At 31.6% G+C, this 19,564-nt stretch overlaps 1 protein-coding gene and 1 long non-coding RNA gene across 7 annotated transcripts; both read left to right on the top strand.

The window, feature by feature from the left end:
• The first annotated feature begins 1,731 nt into the window (after nucleotides 1–1,731).
• On the top strand, nucleotides 1,732–3,887 carry LOC125587975. Its single transcript, XR_007324363.1, has 2 exons — nucleotides 1,732–3,450; nucleotides 3,542–3,887. It is a non-coding gene; the product is annotated as an uncharacterized LOC125587975 (long non-coding RNA).
• Nucleotides 3,888–10,315: 6,428 nt separating this feature from the next.
• On the top strand, nucleotides 10,316–11,518 carry LOC106411221. Of its 6 annotated transcripts, none has more exons than XM_048759468.1 (3): nucleotides 10,316–10,801; nucleotides 10,889–10,939; nucleotides 11,124–11,518. In XM_048759468.1, the coding sequence occupies exons 1-3, from the start codon at nucleotides 10,616–10,618 to the stop codon at nucleotides 11,382–11,384; spliced, it is 498 nt and encodes a 165-aa protein (XP_048615425.1). In that variant the 5' UTR covers nucleotides 10,316–10,615; the 3' UTR covers nucleotides 11,385–11,518. The 6 variants fall into 6 exon arrangements, with proteins under 6 accessions (XP_048615425.1, XP_048615424.1, XP_048615431.1 ...); XM_048759467.1 differs by having other exon boundaries at nucleotides 10,889–10,970; nucleotides 11,131–11,518; XM_048759474.1 differs by having other exon boundaries at nucleotides 10,889–10,970.
• Nucleotides 11,519–19,564: the final 8,046 nt, after the last annotated feature.

The following is a 19,564-nucleotide window of genomic DNA, read 5'->3' as shown; positions in this document are numbered from 1 at the left end:
GTTGTTAACTGGTCATGTCGCAGTAACGAGGAATTTAGTTAGACGCAATATGAGGTGTGACAATTACTGCCCAAGATGTGGAGAAGCAGAGGAGACTGTCACACATGCAATCTTTGAGTGCCCACCAGCCCGTCAAGTATGGTCTTGATCTTCAACTCCGACGTGCCCAAATATTTTTCCGGTATCGAGCGTCTACACAAACATGGATTATCTATTCTGGAGGAAAAATAGTATCATGGAGCCAGAGCAAGACAGGGATCCTTATCCTTGGATAATATGGTTCATTTGGAAGGCTAGGAATGAAAAACTCTTCAGGGGAATAGATAGAGATCCTCTGGAACTAGTTAGACATGCTGAGAGTGAATGCCATGCATGGTTTGAGGCTAATGAAGTGGTACAAGCAGTATCACAAGACACTATAAATGAGGAACCCCAAGCCGTATGCTTGGGAAATATTTGTTTATTAGATGGTTCTTGGACACTTTCAGCTAACTTTAGTGGATGTGGATGGACATGGATGGATAGCTCTGAGAATATTCAGCTTATGGGGACAAAAAACTTCCCTCGACGTGAATCAGCCTTGCATTCGGAGGTAGAAGCACTGCGGTGGGCGATGGAGAGTATGCTACAACACTCGACCTGCCAGAGCTTTGGGACAGACTATAAGGAACTGATTGCTATGGTTAAGGATCCTCAGGCGTGGCCAAGCTTTGCGACGGAATTGGAGAGAATAGAGACGCTACAGATATGCTTCCCCGACTTCAACATCACTTACGTTCCACGGGCGCAAAATCAAACTGCAGATTTTCTAGCCAAGACTGCTAGATCTTTTCGTAGAGAGTTACACTTTGTTGGTTGTTCTATTCCGGTTTGGTTACCCAGACCACCTCAAGCTTGAGTAATAGAATAGTCTTTTGACGTCAAAAAAAAAAAAGCGTGAAATGAATATTATATATACAAATTTCTTTTACATATTATTATTTATTTGCGTTCATTTATATTATGAAATAATAAATATATATATTGAATGATTAAAAGGGTTTTTTTTTCAAATATGACCTAAAATTTGAAGTCAAACACAAAAATAACTTATGCTTTTTTTTAACTTTCTTATTTCCTATTCACCTTAGAAGTTTGATTTATTCACGAAAATACCATTACAGTTTTTTTTTTTGCAAATGATTTTTTTACCTTATCGTTCTCATCTTCACCAAGTATTTACAATATTGTCATTACCATCAATACATAAACCACCATGAACAACCAATCTAAAGCTCTTAAAGCTCCAAAGTTCGATTTTTACTCTTCGTTTCTCATTACTTATGCACACAAATCACATCTCTTTCACTCTCTCTTCAAATTCATCCAAAAAAGCTAAGATTTTGATTCCAAGCTTTGTAAGGTTCATAGAGACATTGAAGTTCATGATTTGTGGTCATTAACGACTTAGTAGCTTTTATAGTGACGTTCTGGATACTTGGAGAAGTAAAAGAAGTAATCTCATAGGATCAAGGTATGAAATTATTTTTTTTCTCACATCTGTTCACGAAAACTTTCAGAAGACTTCGGGAAGACTTTCAAAAGATTTCACTAGATGTCTTCTCCATCAAAAAAACTTCCCTAGAAGTCTTCTAACTTTCCTTTATTAAGAAAAAAATCCGAAAATCCTAGAGAAGACTTCTTGAGAAGTTTTCTCGGATAAATAGGTTAGTTTTGCAATTGACCGAAGTTTGTCAGAAATTTGACTTTTTATAGGGAATTCTTCCCGGGAAAATTCTATAGAAATCTTCTGATAGTTTTCCCGAAATCTTCTCACTATTGCAAAAAGTCTGCGTGGTTAATTTTGCAATTGAAAAATAATAGTGAAACATTTAATATTAATGAGAAGACTTCTCCAATTTTATTTTAGGTTTTGGTCAAACCTTGGTTACGAGAGAAGACTTCTAGAGAAGTCTTTTCTGGAAAAATCAAATATAGTCAATTGCAAAACACTACAAAAAAAGTCTCCATTAATAGCACATTGTTATAGCACGTTTTACTGAACTGCTATTGTAGATGAGCGAAAAATTATCGTACTATATAATAGCATTAGATAAACGTTATTATAGAGTGAAACGTAAAATAGCGCTTAATTAGTGCTATTTTAAAAATTAAGTGAGCAGGAAGTTAAAATTACTGATTTTACCAATAATTAGCAGAAAATTATACTTAAGCGCCGAAACATTATTTAAGCAGTTTCAGTAATACTATCAAAAACATATTATAGCATTTTTCTAACGCTAAGAAAAGCTATTTGAACCCCTAAACCCTAAACATGGTTTTAAACCCTAAACTCTAAAAACAACCTTTAAAACTCTAATATTTTCATATTATAACTTCAAAATTTAATCTTCTTAATCTTAAACTATAATTTTCTAACACAAATCTTTACTCTTTAATCAAACTTTATATCCTAAATCCTAACTTCAAACATAAATTATACATTCAATACTCTAAATATAAACTTCAAACTTTATATCATAGAATACTAAACTTTGTTTTAAAACACTAAACTTTATTTATGTAACTTATATCATAAAACACTAAGTTTATTTTATATTTCAAACCTTATATCTAAGCTTCTAACCCTAATTATTTTCTAACTCTTACTTACAAAAGTAACAAAATATTAAATCTTCAAACCTTTATTAAATTTATAATTTTTCAAACTTTTCAAAAAACCTTGACTTCATACACTATATCCACACTTTAACCTCATATCCTAAATTTAAACTCAAAATTTAATCTTATATCCAAACTTTAATCTCATATCTTAAATTTAACCCTAATAATTCATACTTTAACCTCATATCTTAAATTTAAACTCAAATTTTTTCTTTTTATTTTAAACTATAAATCCCATTCTCCGAATTTTAAACCCTCTATCATAAACATAACTTTAAAGTTTTAATTTTAATATTTTAATTTTCATATTAGAAAAATTCAAAAGCTTGATATATAAATTTTACATCATCTAACATATAAATTAAATAGAACTGTAAATCAAAATTTTATATAACTTTACCAAAGATAAAAAAATCAATTAACAAAGAAAATTGTTATGGACCAATGATATCAAAGTACTCAGATCACAACCTCCACCATTGGATTAGATTAATCCAACAGACCACATCAAATCCCTCTTTATCTTTCTCTTTCCTCTCCATTTTCTTCGTCTACGACATTCACTCTCTTCACTCACGAATCTGCTCACTTCTTCTTCTTTCTTTTCTCTTTATCTCTTTGGTTCACTCATGTCTCTGCACATCTCTCTCTATCTCTATCAAAATTTTCTTTTAATTTCATCTCCTCTTCACCACCACCACCGGCGGCCTTCATGTTCGTCACCACCACGCTCTTTTGATTTCGTCGCGTTCTTCACCACCGTCACGCTCATCACCAACACCACAGGTCACCTCTCTCTCTCTCTCTGTCTCTTATCTCTCTCTCTTCTCCTCTCATCTTTCTATCTTATCCTCTAATCGGTTTTGTTTTTTTACAGATCTGAGAAGGAGAAGTAGTGGTGTGACAGAGCGGCATCTCCGGTTAAGCGTGGTGCGGCAGCGGTGCAAAGCCGGTAGCTTGTTGCTGGTTCGTGGACGGTGGCTGAAGCTTTGTGAAGGTGGCGATGGTGGCTGAAGCTTTGTGAAGATGGCGATGGTGGCTGAAGCGTCTATTAGGTTTAGATTTAGGTTTAGTTAATCAATTGGTTTAGTTAGGTTTACATTAATTAATTGGTTTAATTAGGATTAGATTAATATATTTATGTATTATTGGTTAAGTTTTGTAAACCGGGATTAATTTGTAAACCAATTTTAATATATAAATAATATTTATTTTAATTTCAATATAAAACAATTTTCTGTTTAATATTAAATTATTTTATTTCGAATTATAATTAATTTTTGCTTATTGTAGAAAGATCTATCATAGCACGAATATATAAATCGTAATCAATTTGTAACAAAAAAATAGTGTTATATTTAAGTTAATAACATCATTCAAATATTGCTATCGTATCTGCACATTTCATAGCATTTAAAAAAATGTTATCGTAGAAAGGGTATCTATGATGGCTGCCGATGACATAGCATTTTAACTTTCGCTATGAAAGCCCTACTATAGCGTTTATCGTGTGCTAAGAATGTGCATATTTCTTGTAGTGAAAGTATTCCAAGTAAACTTCTTGCAACATGAGAAGACTTTCAGAAGACTTCTATAGAAGTCTTCCCCGAGAAGACTTTATGAGAAGTCTTCTATAAAAACGTCAAGTTTCTAACAAATTTCAGTCAATTGCAAATTAACATGTTTATCCGAGAAGACTTCTCTTCTCTGGCATTTTCGAGAAATTTTCAAACTCAAAATTAAGTCAATATTTACAAAGGAAGACTTTTCAAGATGTCTTCTGTAGAGTAGACTTCTTAAGAAGTCTTCCTTCGTAAATTTGCAAATGCAAAAATGTCCTAAATAGAAGAAAGTCTTCTCAGAGAAGTCTAGAAGTCTTCTACGTTAATGTTTAATAAATTTCATTTTTTCTATACTTAAAATGACTTTTTAATATTTTCTTATTAATTCATGTGTATTAGTCAATATTGGCGCTCTCGGATGAAATTCATAATTTATTTGTTGATAATTATGAGATTTCAAATATTTATGTTTACTAATGTTTCTAGCTACTCCGAGAAGACTTCTTAATAAGTCTTTTATGTTAGATTTTCAAGAGTGTTAAGTAACTTCAAGGTATGTTATTAATTTTCAAAAGTGTTAAGTAACTTCAAGAATATCAAGTCATGTGGTTTAATGTGTCTTTTTAGATTATAAGGTATAATTTTTAACTTACAAGAGATTTACAATTTTCAACTTTCACTTAAAATTCAAGTTTGATCTTTTGTGAATTTGACTAAGTTTTCTTATGAAGTCTTCTCTCTGAGTTTAGTAAATTTGACTAAGTTTTTTGTGTTTTTGTGTTTTGTTATGAGCAATTTCTTGGTATGTTGTATCAATAACTTCAATAATGTCAAATACTTTGGGAAAAAACAAGAACATATATACCAAAATCTTTTGATTACAAAAATAATATTTTGATTAACATCTCTCAAGTTTACAAAAGAATTCACAACTAAAATAGTACAAATACAAATCATAAAACAGACCATAAACAAAACTATTACAAATAGAGCTAGATATCATTCCTCAACATAGATAAGCTTGGACTCCACTCAGTGGCGGACCCAGCCGAGAATTTAACCGGGGTCATTTTTATATACAATTCTTAAAAATTAAAATGAAAGGGTGTTTCAAAATAAAATGAAAGGGTGTCAAAGGGGTATTGAACCATGGTCTTTGGGGTGTCAATGTGTAGAGAGCAACCATTTTGGCTAGAGATTCTTATACAAATGCTATACAAATTAATTTAATTTCACGTTTTAGGGGTGTCATTTGACCCCGCTACAGTCTTAGTGGATCCGCCACTGACTCCACTTGACATCATTCCTTTGTACCACCTTGGGCGTAGACTTCCCGAAGACTTCGCGGGATTCTAGCATAAAATACAGTAGAAGACTTCCCAAGAATTTTTCCAAGAGTCTTTCGAGAGTCTTCCAAGAGTTTTCTGAGAAGTCTTCCAAAGTCTAACTCAGATCTGGAAAAAAAAAATCTGCATATTCAAAAGCATTCAAATGGCTTCAAAACAGAGAAAACTTCAAAAATAATGTCTTTATGCTTAAATAATATAAACAAAACAATCACATTAGATCGAATCTATAACTTTTTAGAATCTAATAAATAAAATACACAAAATACATATCCAAAATTTGTATCACTTTAGGCAGAATATTTCAGAAGACTTCCTAAAAACTTCGTGGGAAGACTTATAGCATAAAATGTATTAGAAGATTTCCCAAGAAGTCTTCCAAGAATTCAGATCTGAAATCTCTGCATATTCAAAAACATTCAAACGGCTTCAAAACAGAGAAAGCTTCAAAAATAAATTTTATATGCTTAAATAATAAACAAAGCAATCAAATTAGGTTTGAATCTATAACTTTTTAGAATCTAATATATAAACACACACAAAATACATATCCAAAATTTATACCACTTTGGACATAAGACTTTAGAAGACTCCTGAAGACTTCGTGGGAAGTCTTCTAGCATAAAATGCATTAGAAGACTTGCCTAAAGTATTCCGAGAAGTCTTCCGAGAGTCTTCTGAGAAGTCTTTCAAATTCTGTCACAGATCTGAAAAACTTGCAAATTCAAAAACATTCAACTGGCTTCAAAACAGAGAGAAACTTCAAAAATATAATTTTATGCTTGAATAATAAAATAAACAGTCACATTAAGTTGAATCTATAGCATTTTAGAATCTAATATATAAAACACACAATAATACATATCCAAAATTTATAGATCTACCTTTCAAAGAGTGAAAGATGAGAACCATGTAATGGAAACTCTGCAAAAAGAAGATACATTAGTGAGAAGACATAAGAAAAAATGAGAAATTGATTTAAAGTTTGGTGTTTTGATGTTCAAAGAGATTATAGAGAAATTGGAGAGTTTTAGAGTGAGAAACATTATATTTTTGTTGCAGCCATTTGAAAGGAAGAAAAAGAATGTGCAAATTGTTTTATATATGGAGGCAAAAATTCCAATTAGGTTAAATATTTTCGATACAGAAGACTTCTTAGGAAGTCTTATAAGAGAAGACTTCCCAAAAAGTCTTCTAGACCCTAAAATCAATACATGAGAAGCCTTCTAGAAGACTTCGATTTAGGCGAGAAACCTAAATTCTGCTAAAATTTAGGTGGGAATATGTCAGTTCTTGAAGTTTTTCAAACCATAACCTAATCAAATAACTAACTAAATAGCAAAAAAACAATTCATTAAACATAAAATCAAATTTTAAAGCGTTTAATATACACAAAACTAAACACGTATAGGTCAATTTTTGTAAAAAAGTTAAGATTCTAAAAGCAAACCGTAAATACAAAAAATACTATAACATAAGTTACTAAACCCTAAACCAAAGTTTTCTTAGAGTCTTCCAGACCCTATAATCAAATAAGTAAATAACTAAGAAAAAACATTTCCTTAAACTTAAAAGAAACTTCGAAAGTGTTTAAATCAAGTAATTCGATAGTCACTAAACACATATATGTCAAACTAAAAAAAATTAAAAAGATAATATTTCAAAATCTAACCCTAAATATACCAACAATACTATAACATATGTTACAAAACCCTAAACCGAAGGCTATAATGACTCAATCTACATTCATTCATCTATGTTAAAAATAATTCAATTTTAGTAAAACTAGATTCCCATCATTTAAAAATGTTTCTAAATACATGATTTTGATTTTTTCTCTTTCAAAATATTTTTTTATAAAATTTTTTAATTACTTTTAAGATTTATAAAATTTATTAATTACATGAGAAGACTTCCCGTAGAAGACTTTTAGGAGACTTCTGGAAGATTTAAATTTAGGCGGAAAACCTAAATTCTTCTAAAATTTAGGCGGGAATCCTAAATTCTACAAAAACTTAGCTGGGATATGTCAGAGAATTTCTTGGTAAGTCTTTTGAGAATCTTCCAGACACTATAATCAAATAACTAAACAAAAAAAACACTTTCTTAAACTTTTAAGATTCTTAGAAAGTGTTTAAATCAAGTTATTAGATAGTCACTAAACACATATATGTCAAAAAATATTTAAAAAAAAAACAAAAGATAAGATTTCAAAATCTAACCCTAAATATACCAACAATATTATAACATATGTTACCAAACCCTAAACCAATGACTATCATGAGTTAATATACTTTCACTCATCTATGTTTAAAATAATTTAATTTTAGTAAAAATAAATTTACATCATTTAAAAATATTTATTATTACATGATTTCAATTTTTTCCCCATCAAAATATTTGTTATAAAAGATTTAAATTATTTTTAAGATCTACTTACAAAGAAGTCTTACAAAGAAGTCTTCTCTGTTCTTTGTAAATCTTCTCACGCAGAAGGTTATAAAGGTAAAACTCAATACATGTTTTTTATTTAGTCATAAGGAGGTTATTGTAATTTCACTAGTCTTTTAGGTTACTTTTGCATTTAATTGAATTTGTGGTACACTTTTATATTCAAAATCAAGTTTAGAATCATTTTTGGCAATTTTTACTAATTAAAAAGTGAGTAACTATTATGTATATAATTAAATTGAAGTAATCAGATAAATTAAAAAAATCTATCTTTTTTATTTACAATAATTTTTATTGGTAAATAAATAAAAAACTAATTTATTTATTTTATATGTTATATAATTAAATTTTAAATATATTGACATAGATATATAATATATTTTAATATGAATATTTTTATTAATTGAAGCTTCCTCCACATATAATTTTATCAGTTTTTTTTATATTTGTTGTACCAAAAAATTAAACTATTAATCACAAAATTTTCAATGTGAGATTTTTAATAATTTTAGTAATTTTACAATCGTTTAAAAATTCAATGCAAATCATAGAATTAAAATATTTATATATTTTATATAGTATATAGTTTAATTTAAAAAAAATATATAATCTGAATATCTATAAAATGAAACTTCTTATTCCTATGATTTTATGATCTTTTATATCCTGTTATAACAAAAAAAAAAAGTTAAACCATTAATCATAATTTTTTAATGTGAGACTTTTAACAATATTAATAATTTATAGATTAAAAAAAATCAAAATATAACATATATGAAAAAAAGGTAAACCATTAATCATAATTTTTTAATGTGAGACTTTTAACAATATTAATAATTTAAATAATTACATATGAAGGTATACTATTAAAACATAAAATTATATACATTTAATCTAAACATCTATCTTATAATACTATATATCTATAAATACAATCGGTCAGTATTCTTTAAAATTCAATTATTGTTAGCTCAGTGTAAATTTCTAATAAGCCCAAAATGATCAGGTAGCTGATTTTTGTCAGGAAAAAACGTGTTCTTAACCTAACAAATTTTATAAACATATAAATTTATCATATATATCTATATATATATATATATATAATGTTGGTGGTCAGAACCGGTTTATGATAAATACGGTTTAAGATAGAGGAATTAATTTGTAATCTATCCTATACTAAAAGGGAGATATAGGGGATGATTGGTAAGTGCTGTAGCTTTATATTTTTTGCTGTAGAATTTAATCTGTAGATTTATTTGCTGTACCTTTCCTTGCTGTAGATTTCTAAAGCACTAATTTTTTTGCTCTGGAAATAAAGCTCTCTACAGCCATATTTTGATTTTTCAGAGATTTTTTTGCTGTGAGTTTTTTAAGGAAAGCAAAGCTCGATTGGTTGACATATATAGCTGTAGACTAAATTTTGGCTGTCCAGAGCATCTACAGCCCCAACCAATCATCTCCATACTCTATTCTCAGCATATGCACGTCAGATTAGAAATTCAGACCAATCAAAAGACAGCTTTTTACCACATCACAACAAGTTAGAGTAACTGGGCCTCCGTGTGATCTCCAGAAATTAATTTAAATTAAATCATGGCCCATAGCCCTTATAAAACCTGCCAAAATCTCTTAATCAATTAAACGACGCTTTCCACTTCATCTTCTACACCTCCAATTCCTGTAATCGTCGTTATGATCAATCAATGATGCTCTTTAATCCTTTCTTCATGGTTTCGTTCCATCTCCCCTTCATTGTCCTCTTATATAAATCTCTACATTTATGCTTAGAAGATTGTTTGTTGAGCGATCCTTCGGTCTGAGCCAGAGCTTGGGGATGCAAAATCACGCATGTATACAGTCTGCACGGACTCTGGGGAGAGCGAGGAGGCAGTGGTGGACAGGGATCTGAACCTCACCGATGATGTGGAGACGGTGACGGAGGAGGAGATCATAGTTTCTGTGAATCGAACCTCCGAGAGAATTCTCCACCTGGAGGACGGCACGATCCGCGATCCAGAGCTCCACCGCCTGAAACGCGACGTCGAATTGATCACACGGGATAGCTTCAGAGTTCGGGTAAGCTTTCCGGCGACAGCTTCGGAGTACGCGCCGGGGACTCCTTGGTACGCGACACGGAGGGTGGATCCATGAGACGGCGCCGGCGAGAGATTTGTGTTTGTTAACGGCTGAACCAATCCTGGCTTTCCGTTCTTCGTCCATGACGGAACGAGGCTGAGATTGACGGAGCCATTACTTGCTTTAATCATGCAAAGCGATTTCAGAGCTTCTTACTCAGTTTTCGCCGCTGGAACTGGATTGGATGTGCTGTTCTCCATGTACCTCAGGTTTATCAGCAAATCTACAACCTGTTCTGATATCTCTGTTGAATTGCAGGTTATGGCTTTGAAGGAAAGAGGACAGATTAATCTCTGAGGAAGCAAAAGCCACAAGTGGTTTGATGCGAAAAGGGTGAAGAAACCGAAAGAACAAAGGAGGAGGAAGACAAAGAAGAACGAGATAAGAAGATCACTGATTTTCTCTGTTCTGAAAGTGATTGTGTTGGCTCTGTGTTTGGAGTTAGGGTTTAGTTTGATGCGAAAAGGGGTTTTAGAATCTGAGTTTACAGAGGAGATAGTGAGGATCTCTGATGACAGATCTCATTCTGGTCGTGATGTTGGCGAGAAAGTGACGATCTTGGAAGATGAGTTAATGGGTTTTGTTAAAAGTGTAAACGTTTTGAGATGCAGAGGTTCCAATTCCAATTGGAGAATCAATCAGGTAAGTTTAAATTTTAAAAGCTTAGCTTAGCCTTTTATATTTCAGTTTTATTTGTTTGATTGAAAGTTTCTGCCTTTTTCTTTGTAGGATGGTCTGATGTTGAAGTCTAAAAGTGTGTATAAATCTGTAACTGAAGAGGTGAGTGTATGGGGATGGCCTTTGCAGACAGGTGAATTGTTTGGTACTGGTTTCTCCTCAAGTTTGTTCACCGTGTTATCAGGCCGAGTTACTGATGTGACTAAAGCTAATTCATTTGACTATCACATTCAAAATATCTATGCTTTGTTTGTTTAATATATCTGTTTTTATGATCTTCTTGAAGTGGTCAGAGGGGAGATTTGGTTACACGGTACGTGAGGCCAACATTTCGTGGGGGAAAACTAAATGGAGCACATCGGTTCTGCAACTAGATCATAGCACATGGGTTCTTGAGTACAGTCTAAGCTCAGTGATAAAACATTCGAGTTTGTTGTCACTAGGAACAGATGTCCTAGCACACATGATGTTCCAAGCAGCAAAGAATGTAAACAGAAGGGTTTTGTGGATGTTTTCAGCCTCACGAATCTTTATAGTGGAGTGGTAACAGAGGAGGGTAGCACAATGACACCAACTTAGAAAACTTATAAGGAAAAAAAAAGTTAGTCATGAACATATAAGTGCTTGTGACTGTTACTGTGTAGCTATTATATATTTTTAAAGATATCATTTTTTGGTTAATTCATCACTTTTACCATTTAAATCGGTCCAGCTTGGCAATCTCTTACAAACTGACCAAACTATCTATACATATTTTAAATCCATAAAAATTAAGCATGAACAACATAAATATTCCACACCAGAAACGGATACCCCTTTAATCCAATAGGAACAAAATTATATATCCACAAGTGGAAGTGGTTTTATCATGTGGTAAATACTGGTTCATTTATAATTTTACACCATAAGTCCAATTTCATATCCAAGAAGAAAAATACGAATTACGTAGATTAGTGGAGAGACATGAACTTTCATAAATTAAGTAGCATGTCGGATATAAAATCATCTATGTAATATTTTTAAATTTGCATAATATTTCAGCAATAAACAATAATATATATACACTGTGTATTATACACATATGTAAGATAGTATATATCCACAAATGTAAAAAAAAAAAAACTCTATCATACACTCTCTTTTTAAATAAATGATGTTTTGAAGTATTTTGTTTGTTTTAGATTACAAGTCATTTCTATTTTTCAATTAAAATTTTTGTTCTTTTATCCTATGTAACATTTTATATTTTACATATTATTTTTGTGTTGAATGAATTACGGTTAAATGTTATTTTTTAGAAAATATATTAAATTATATATTTTTTAATATGTGTGCACAACTATAAAGCATTAGAGAAAAAACGAAAAATAGTATTCCTTTGATTTTGTATTAGAAGTCAAAGGACTTATACCATTCTACCACTTATTTAACATGTTATATTATTAAAAGTCTTGGACATCAGTAAATTAGTGAGGTTTACAAATTACCATGTTTTATAACAGTTTTTAAGATATATAAGAACTTAAACTGATACAATTATAGAATATTGTGGGAATGATTAGGGTTTGTCCCGAGGCAAGCTGTAAAATCTAAAACCTCAATGATTTTAACTGGAAAACATATGTTTCTTTGCTTATTTAGATTTGAGTCCAATGTATTTTAAGATTTAAGATAAATAGAATTCAATTTTATGCATTTATCCCAATTTACATTTACAAAGAGAAAAAAATAATTATAAAAATATTTAGAAAATTTATGCTCATATCTTTTTTGGTTAACAATGAACAAAACAATGTAAACAGTTCTGAAAGATAATTACAGTTTGATGAGCCAAAAAAAACAACATAATTTAAATATACCACTGACTATTAAAGATATTTAATCAAAACATTAATAAAGACACATACTAATAAAACCAGTAAATACTAAGTTTCAAAACAATTTATAAATATTTGTTGAAATGTGAAAATTTGTCATTTTCTTATAATATAATAATTGAAATACATATAAGTAAAATAACTTATCAACACCAAATTAAAAATAATTTAGGTCACATAGTTTAACATAGTTTTAAATTGGTAGAAAAGGAAGTTCTTAATTTTTAATTGTGTGATACAATGATAAATACATTAGAAGAATATAAAATATTTTTAAACTATTAGATAATAAAAATAATACTAAATACAGAAAATAGAACAAAATAATTTACATAGCAATAAAATTGAAAATAAACTTAAAGACAAATAATCTGCGCGTAGCGCGGAAAAATGACCTAGTGTATGTAGAATAGGTAAAATATGATTAGAGGTTCTTTATTAAATGTTTGGACCAAACCGGCTGAATATTTTTATAATGTTAGGTTCGATGGTTCTGTATTACAGGTTAAGCACATTTAGTGAGATTGACATTGTAATTCAATAACGATGAAAAACTGTATGCCGGTTCACCAAACCGAATTTTTAGGCTTATGTGTCACTATAGTTACGATTATATGAAATATTTTTAGTAAGTTATAATAATGATATAATTAGAGAATAAATGAAACATTTTTTTATAGGTCTAACTTAAGAAAATCACACATGAATTGAAGTTATGACTTCTATTTAATAAAATAGATACGTCCTCATTTTTTTGGGTTTGTTACATAGTTACATAGTTAATGATATAGTAAACATTAATACGCCAAAGGTATATGTGGAGTGGGAGTGTTATATTACGTAAATAGTCTAGTAAAGAAAAGGGAATAAATTAGTTTGGCCGAGAAGCATTGTGGAGCTGCAACTTTTGCATGGCATGAGTGTAAATATATTACACATTTAAAGTTATTCTTTTAAAATGCTTTTCTATTAATAAAAAAAGGATGGAATATAGAATAAAATTGTTCCAACCCTAATTCCATTTCTTTTTGATAAAATGTTAAATTTATTGATCTTTAAGGAACTATAAGAATATTTAAATCAATATTCCAAACACTAATTCTATTTCTCATTTTATAATGGAGCAATGGAGTAAGAAATGTAGTATGGCCGGACTATTTTTACTCCTTATTCCATTTTATTCTATTTTGAAAAAATAAAATTTTACATTAGAAATACTCTTATGAATGATTTGGATAAAACCGACTGCATTCATTCGCTGTAAGCAAACCTTGGATAATCTACAATATATGTATAACTAAACAAATTATTTATTCAAAACCTAAATATAAAATGATTTGCAATGTTAACCTACATTAACCGGTTCCAACCTGTTTTTTTTAAGAGGATTTAGGAGCTATATACACTAATTGAACCATAACTAATTAAATATTTTTTCACTATTCGTAATATAGTAGTATTGTTACGTAAATCCTCTATTTATTAAATGTTTCTACACATTTTACTACGAGCAAATTTTGTATTGTTGCATTTTTGATATGGACATAACATCTTACTGGTTTCTTGCGTAACCAGTGTAGTACCCGCGTGGTAGATAGATATGCCTTTAGACCGTTGAAAAATTCCTTCGTCACTCTTCATCAGAATCTTTGTACATATACATTCAACTTCGTAACTCGTAGATATTGTTATTTGATGCCATTGTTTTCCTATGGATTTTTAGTTTTTTTTTTCTTCTTTTGGTGTGTTTTAACATTATGAGACACATGGATTATATATAGAAAAAAAAATTCTTTGGTAGGTAGAAAATTGACAATGGATTAAAAATGTATGATTATAGTTTTACAACGACTTTACGACGTATATTGTTTGGTGTATAGCACATAAATCATTTTTTTCATCTACCATTTGATTCTTCCTTATTCATTCGTCGCTAATTAGTTGTATAATCCTCTATCGTAAAGTTCTCGTAAACGTACAACTGTTTTACATGAATCGTAGAAGTTAATTGTTTATTCGTCGTAAATAAGAAATGAATTTACAAAGGAACACTTTCGTCATAAATTTATTCTAGAAGAACTATTTTTTTGACATATTTTCGTTATATATTACTCTCTTATTTACGATGACCCATATTCGTTGTAAATGGTTGTCGTTAAACTCATGTTTTCTTGTAATGCAGAGTATATTATAGCACATACTTTATAATAGATATGTGCCTAATTTTTGTTTTACTATAGTTATATGATATCTTGCATATTTCCATTTTTTTATCCATCCATCCATGTGCATTTTGATCATATAGATTAGGATTTAGTCATGTTTAGGTTGCATTTTGCATACATGAGTCCTTATCAAGTATTGGAGTATCACATGGAGTTCTTGGAGACGTTTGGGTGCATTTGGAGCTCAAGAGAAGTGTTTAAAGTGATCATCAGACGAGCAACACACCGGAGCAACCTAACCGGAGCGACGTTGTGAAGTCGCTGTGGCTACCCCTTCAGAGCGACTTCATTGGAGCGACTCCCCGAAGTCGCTCACTCTTTTGTTTCTTGGAGGCACGAAATCGCTCTCGGAGCGACCTCTCGCAGCGACCCATCCAGGTCGCTCCTGAAGCCCGGAGCGACTTGTCGGAGCGACGTCCTGAAGTCGCTGTGCTTTACCTCTCGGAGCGACCACGTTGGAGCGACGTCCTGAAGTCGCTCGCTCTTTTGACGAAACGGAGCTCAAAACTGGAGCCGGAGCGACCTCTCGCAGCGACACCCTGAGGTCGCTCCCGAAGGCCAGAGCGACGTGCTGAAGCGACCTGCCGAGGTCGCTGCGCGTCGCCTATCTGCTCGAATTCATGTTTTCTCAAGGGCCTTTTGGTCATTTCATTAAGCACGTTTTTATTCTGAAAACCTATGTTTTAATACTCTGTAAGCCACCAAGAGGATCTTATCTTTTGTTCTTAAGAAAAACTACCAAAAACTTTTGGAAAGTCATCTCTTTGAATCAATTGATCAGTTTGTTATTGAAATTCTGTGTTCTTATATCTATTTTCTGTGTTTCTCTACATGATTAATCTGAAATCCAATATGGGTTTAAGAGGAATCATGGAGATTAGTGAGTAATCACCTTTTGAATTCATGGGTTAGTGAGAGTAAGGGTGATTAGGTTAGAGCTAGGATGTTTTAGTGTAGATCATTCATATTTCCTTGCTAGTAGAGTAATCATAATGCATCTTCTGAGATGGCCACTCAGTCGTTGATCCTTAGGCATTTCTCACCCGAAAGGTGTTCGAGAAAATGCCCGAGACAACTCTTCTAAGCTTTTAGCATACTTTGCCAAAGACATTTGTTGTTAGAGGTGCTAAGATAGCCATTGGACTTGCTAGTAAAGATTGTTTTCATATTATTCAACCAAAGACATTTGATGTTTGAATTGTGTTAGTAAATGAACATTCATCTAGACATAGAGTTTGTTTAGGATTGTGTCTAAGCTTAAGGTTGATAGTTTGATTGATCGTTTGCCATCCTTAGTTCGAAACTTGATCACCCGAGGTCTAATCCCTATATCCATGAGTTCTCTTTTCCCATAGTTAAGAAAGTATCATTCGGTTATTGTTTCTATTAGTTTAGTCATAGCTTAAAACCCATCTAAATCATTGGTTGCACTTAGATTAAGTGATTACTTGCATTCTCGGTGCTTTGATATCTCTCATAACTGGTTCGACAATCATTTATACTACAACATTTGTCTTAGGAGCCTTGAAAACTCCTAACATCATTATATCCTTCTGAAAGTTTTTCCGAAGTCTTCTCACTATTGCAAAAAGTCTGTCTGGTTACTTTTGCAATTGAAAAATTATAGTAAAACATTTAATATTAATGAGAAGACTTCTCGACTTCTCTAATTTTATTCTAGGTTTTGGTCAAACTTTGGTTACGAGAGAAGACTTCTATAGAAGTAGAGTTCTATAGAAGTCTTCTCTGGAAATATCAAATATAGTCAATTGCAAAAGTATTCCAAGTAAACTTCTTGCGACATGAGAAGATTTTCCGAAAGACTTCTATAGAAGTCTTCCCCGAGAAGATTTTCTGAGAAGTCTTCTATAAAAATTCAAGTTTCTGACAAATTTCTGTCAATTGCAAAACTAACATGTTTATCCGAGAAGATTTCTCTTCTCCGGCATTTTCGAGCAATATTTACAAAGGAAAACTTTTTAAGATGTCTTCTGTAGAGTAGATTTCTTAATAGTTTTACAACGACTTTACGACGTATATTGTTTGGTGTATAACACATAAATCATTTTTTCATCTACCATTTGATTCTTCCTTATTCATTCGTCGCTAATTAGTTGTATAATCCTCCATCGTAAAATTCTCGTAAACGTACAACTGTTTTACATGAATCGTAGAAGTTAATTGTTTATTCGTCGTAAATAAGAATTGAATTTACAACGGAATGTTGTAAACGTGAAGAAAAACAACGTCAAAATAATACGCACCAAAACTTGACATTTTCGCATTGTTATTTACTATGTGGAGCCCACTGTCACTATGCACACACAGTAACTTTCTCTTTTTCACTTATATATAAATGATCGTTTCGATCAATTGTAATACACCATCTCTTCTTCCTCATATAACATATTCTCTCTCGTTATTATCTTGTATCAGTAGTATCTCCTTTCTGCGGATATAAAATTTTGCCCTTATTTAAATTTCTCAATACTATAAAATTATAAGTTATTTTATAACATGTTATCAGCACGATCACTCTGCGATTCGGTAAAACTTATATGTATCATATTTACTCTGCTATAATGGCCGGTATACCGCCTATATTATTATCTATAATTTTATAGTGGTTGTTTTAATTATTATTATTTATCTATATTAATGCGGGCGGTATGTCGTCTCGTTAATAAACCTTGATTGCTAATTACACTATAATTATTGGCTTGGCTGTGCCGCCGCCTAATTTATTTAATCTTATAATTTTTCTATCACCATAATATGATTGATATTTATTTGTTTATTATATTATTGTTATTATATAAATGTTTGGTCACCTATATAAAATATTATGAAATTTACGGAATTTGGTTGACTAATTGTTACAATATTTTCGGATTGATTTTCGGTTCATACGATTTAATCCCAACGGTCACAAAGAAAAATTTTTCAAAATTTTTACCCTTTTCAAACGGCTATGAACAGTATTTTCATCTATATATATACTCATTCTTCACTCATTTACTTCATCCAAAATATTTCATCTTCTCTCAAATATTTCCAAATCGCCACACTCCGATTTTTCATTACAAGAAAGATGATTCGTATATTTTTGGTTTTATGTGCAATTCTAATTTTTGCTTCTATGTTCGGTCTTTTTATTGGAGAATTTGCTCCTGAAGAATTTACGCTTAATGTCGGTTTACTTTTCTATGCGTTGTTTCTTCTTGTAATTGTGTGTATTATTAATATAAATGGTTCGTTTTAAAATTACGAAATTCTAATAAAATATATTATTTTGTGTTTTAGAAATACAAATGGCAAACATCGAGAAACTTCAGTTCCCGGCTCTCAAAATAACTGGCGAAAACTACGTCGGATGGGTCACAAACGTGAAACCATATCTGGTGATGAAAAAGATAACTGAAACGATTGTAATCGGTAACAAATCGCCGCCCGAGCATATAGCCGAGGCGATAATCTTCCTGAAGAAGCATTTAGATGAGAATCTAACGCACGACTATGCAAGCGTTGAAGACCCAGCTGAACTGTGGCAAGCTTTAAAAGAAAGGTTTGATAACCAGAGACAAGTCAACCTCCGTCACGCTCTAGAAGAGTGGAAAAACCTGAGGTTCCAAGATTTTCAAAAGGTTGAGGATTACAATTCCGCTGTCCTGAGGATAGTTTCACTCCTGAAATATTGCGGTAACCCTGTCTCTGAGGAAGAAATGATGAATAAAACATACAACACTTTCCACAAACAGCTTCACTTCCTGCCCGAAATATACAGAAAATGCGGGTACACAAGATTTTCTGAATTGATGGTTGCGCTCATGTTGGCTGAAAAGAACAATGAGCTCCTGATCAAAAACCACAATTCCCGACCTACGGGAGCCAAAGCATTTCCTGAAGTGAATGCTACGGCGATAGAAAATTCAGAAAGGAGGAACCAGACCAACCGAGGTCATGGTCGTCGTTTCAACAACAAACGTGGAAAAACTTACAATCCCAAATGGAAGGGATCTAACAAGTGGGTTAGATCCGAACAAGTTTCTAAGGGTAAAAAAACTCAAGGGGATACCACCCAGAAGCGTGAGACAGTGTGTTACAGATGTGGCTGTAAAGGACATTGGTCCCGTACATGTCGTACTCCTCCACATCTCTGTAAGTTATATCAAGAGTCCACGGAAGGCAAAGTTAAAGAAGTGAACCTCACTGAAAACTTTGAAGGGACATCGTACCTCGATGCCTCCGACTTTGCAAATGAGCTGGACTAGATTACTCCTGAAGAGAAAAGAGATGCTTATAATAAAACTATCGAATAGTTTTCAGTATTGTCATGTATAATTATTACATTTCCTGTTTTAAACAAATAATGATGTTTTAACGTCACCTTAATGTATAATTATTGTGTGTTTCCTTATATGATTATTATATGAATGAATTTTATGTTTTTCTTTTATTAATATTTATGACAATTTCAGAAATGGGTCGAAATGCTAATGGAGCAAAATCCAAGAAACGGATTCGTGAAATATGTATACCAGATAGTGGAACAACGCACACTATTCTGAAACAAAAGAGATATTTCTCTAATATAAAACCGACAAGAATTGTCGTCAATACAATAT

The sequence above is a fragment of the Brassica napus genome, chromosome A2 (genome assembly GCF_020379485.1).
Source record: "Brassica napus cultivar Da-Ae chromosome A2, Da-Ae, whole genome shotgun sequence".
Classification (NCBI taxonomy): Eukaryota; Viridiplantae; Streptophyta; class Magnoliopsida; order Brassicales; family Brassicaceae; genus Brassica; species Brassica napus.
The sequence above is the reverse complement of the archived record's forward strand: the minus strand, read 5'-3'. Positions and strand labels throughout refer to the sequence as shown.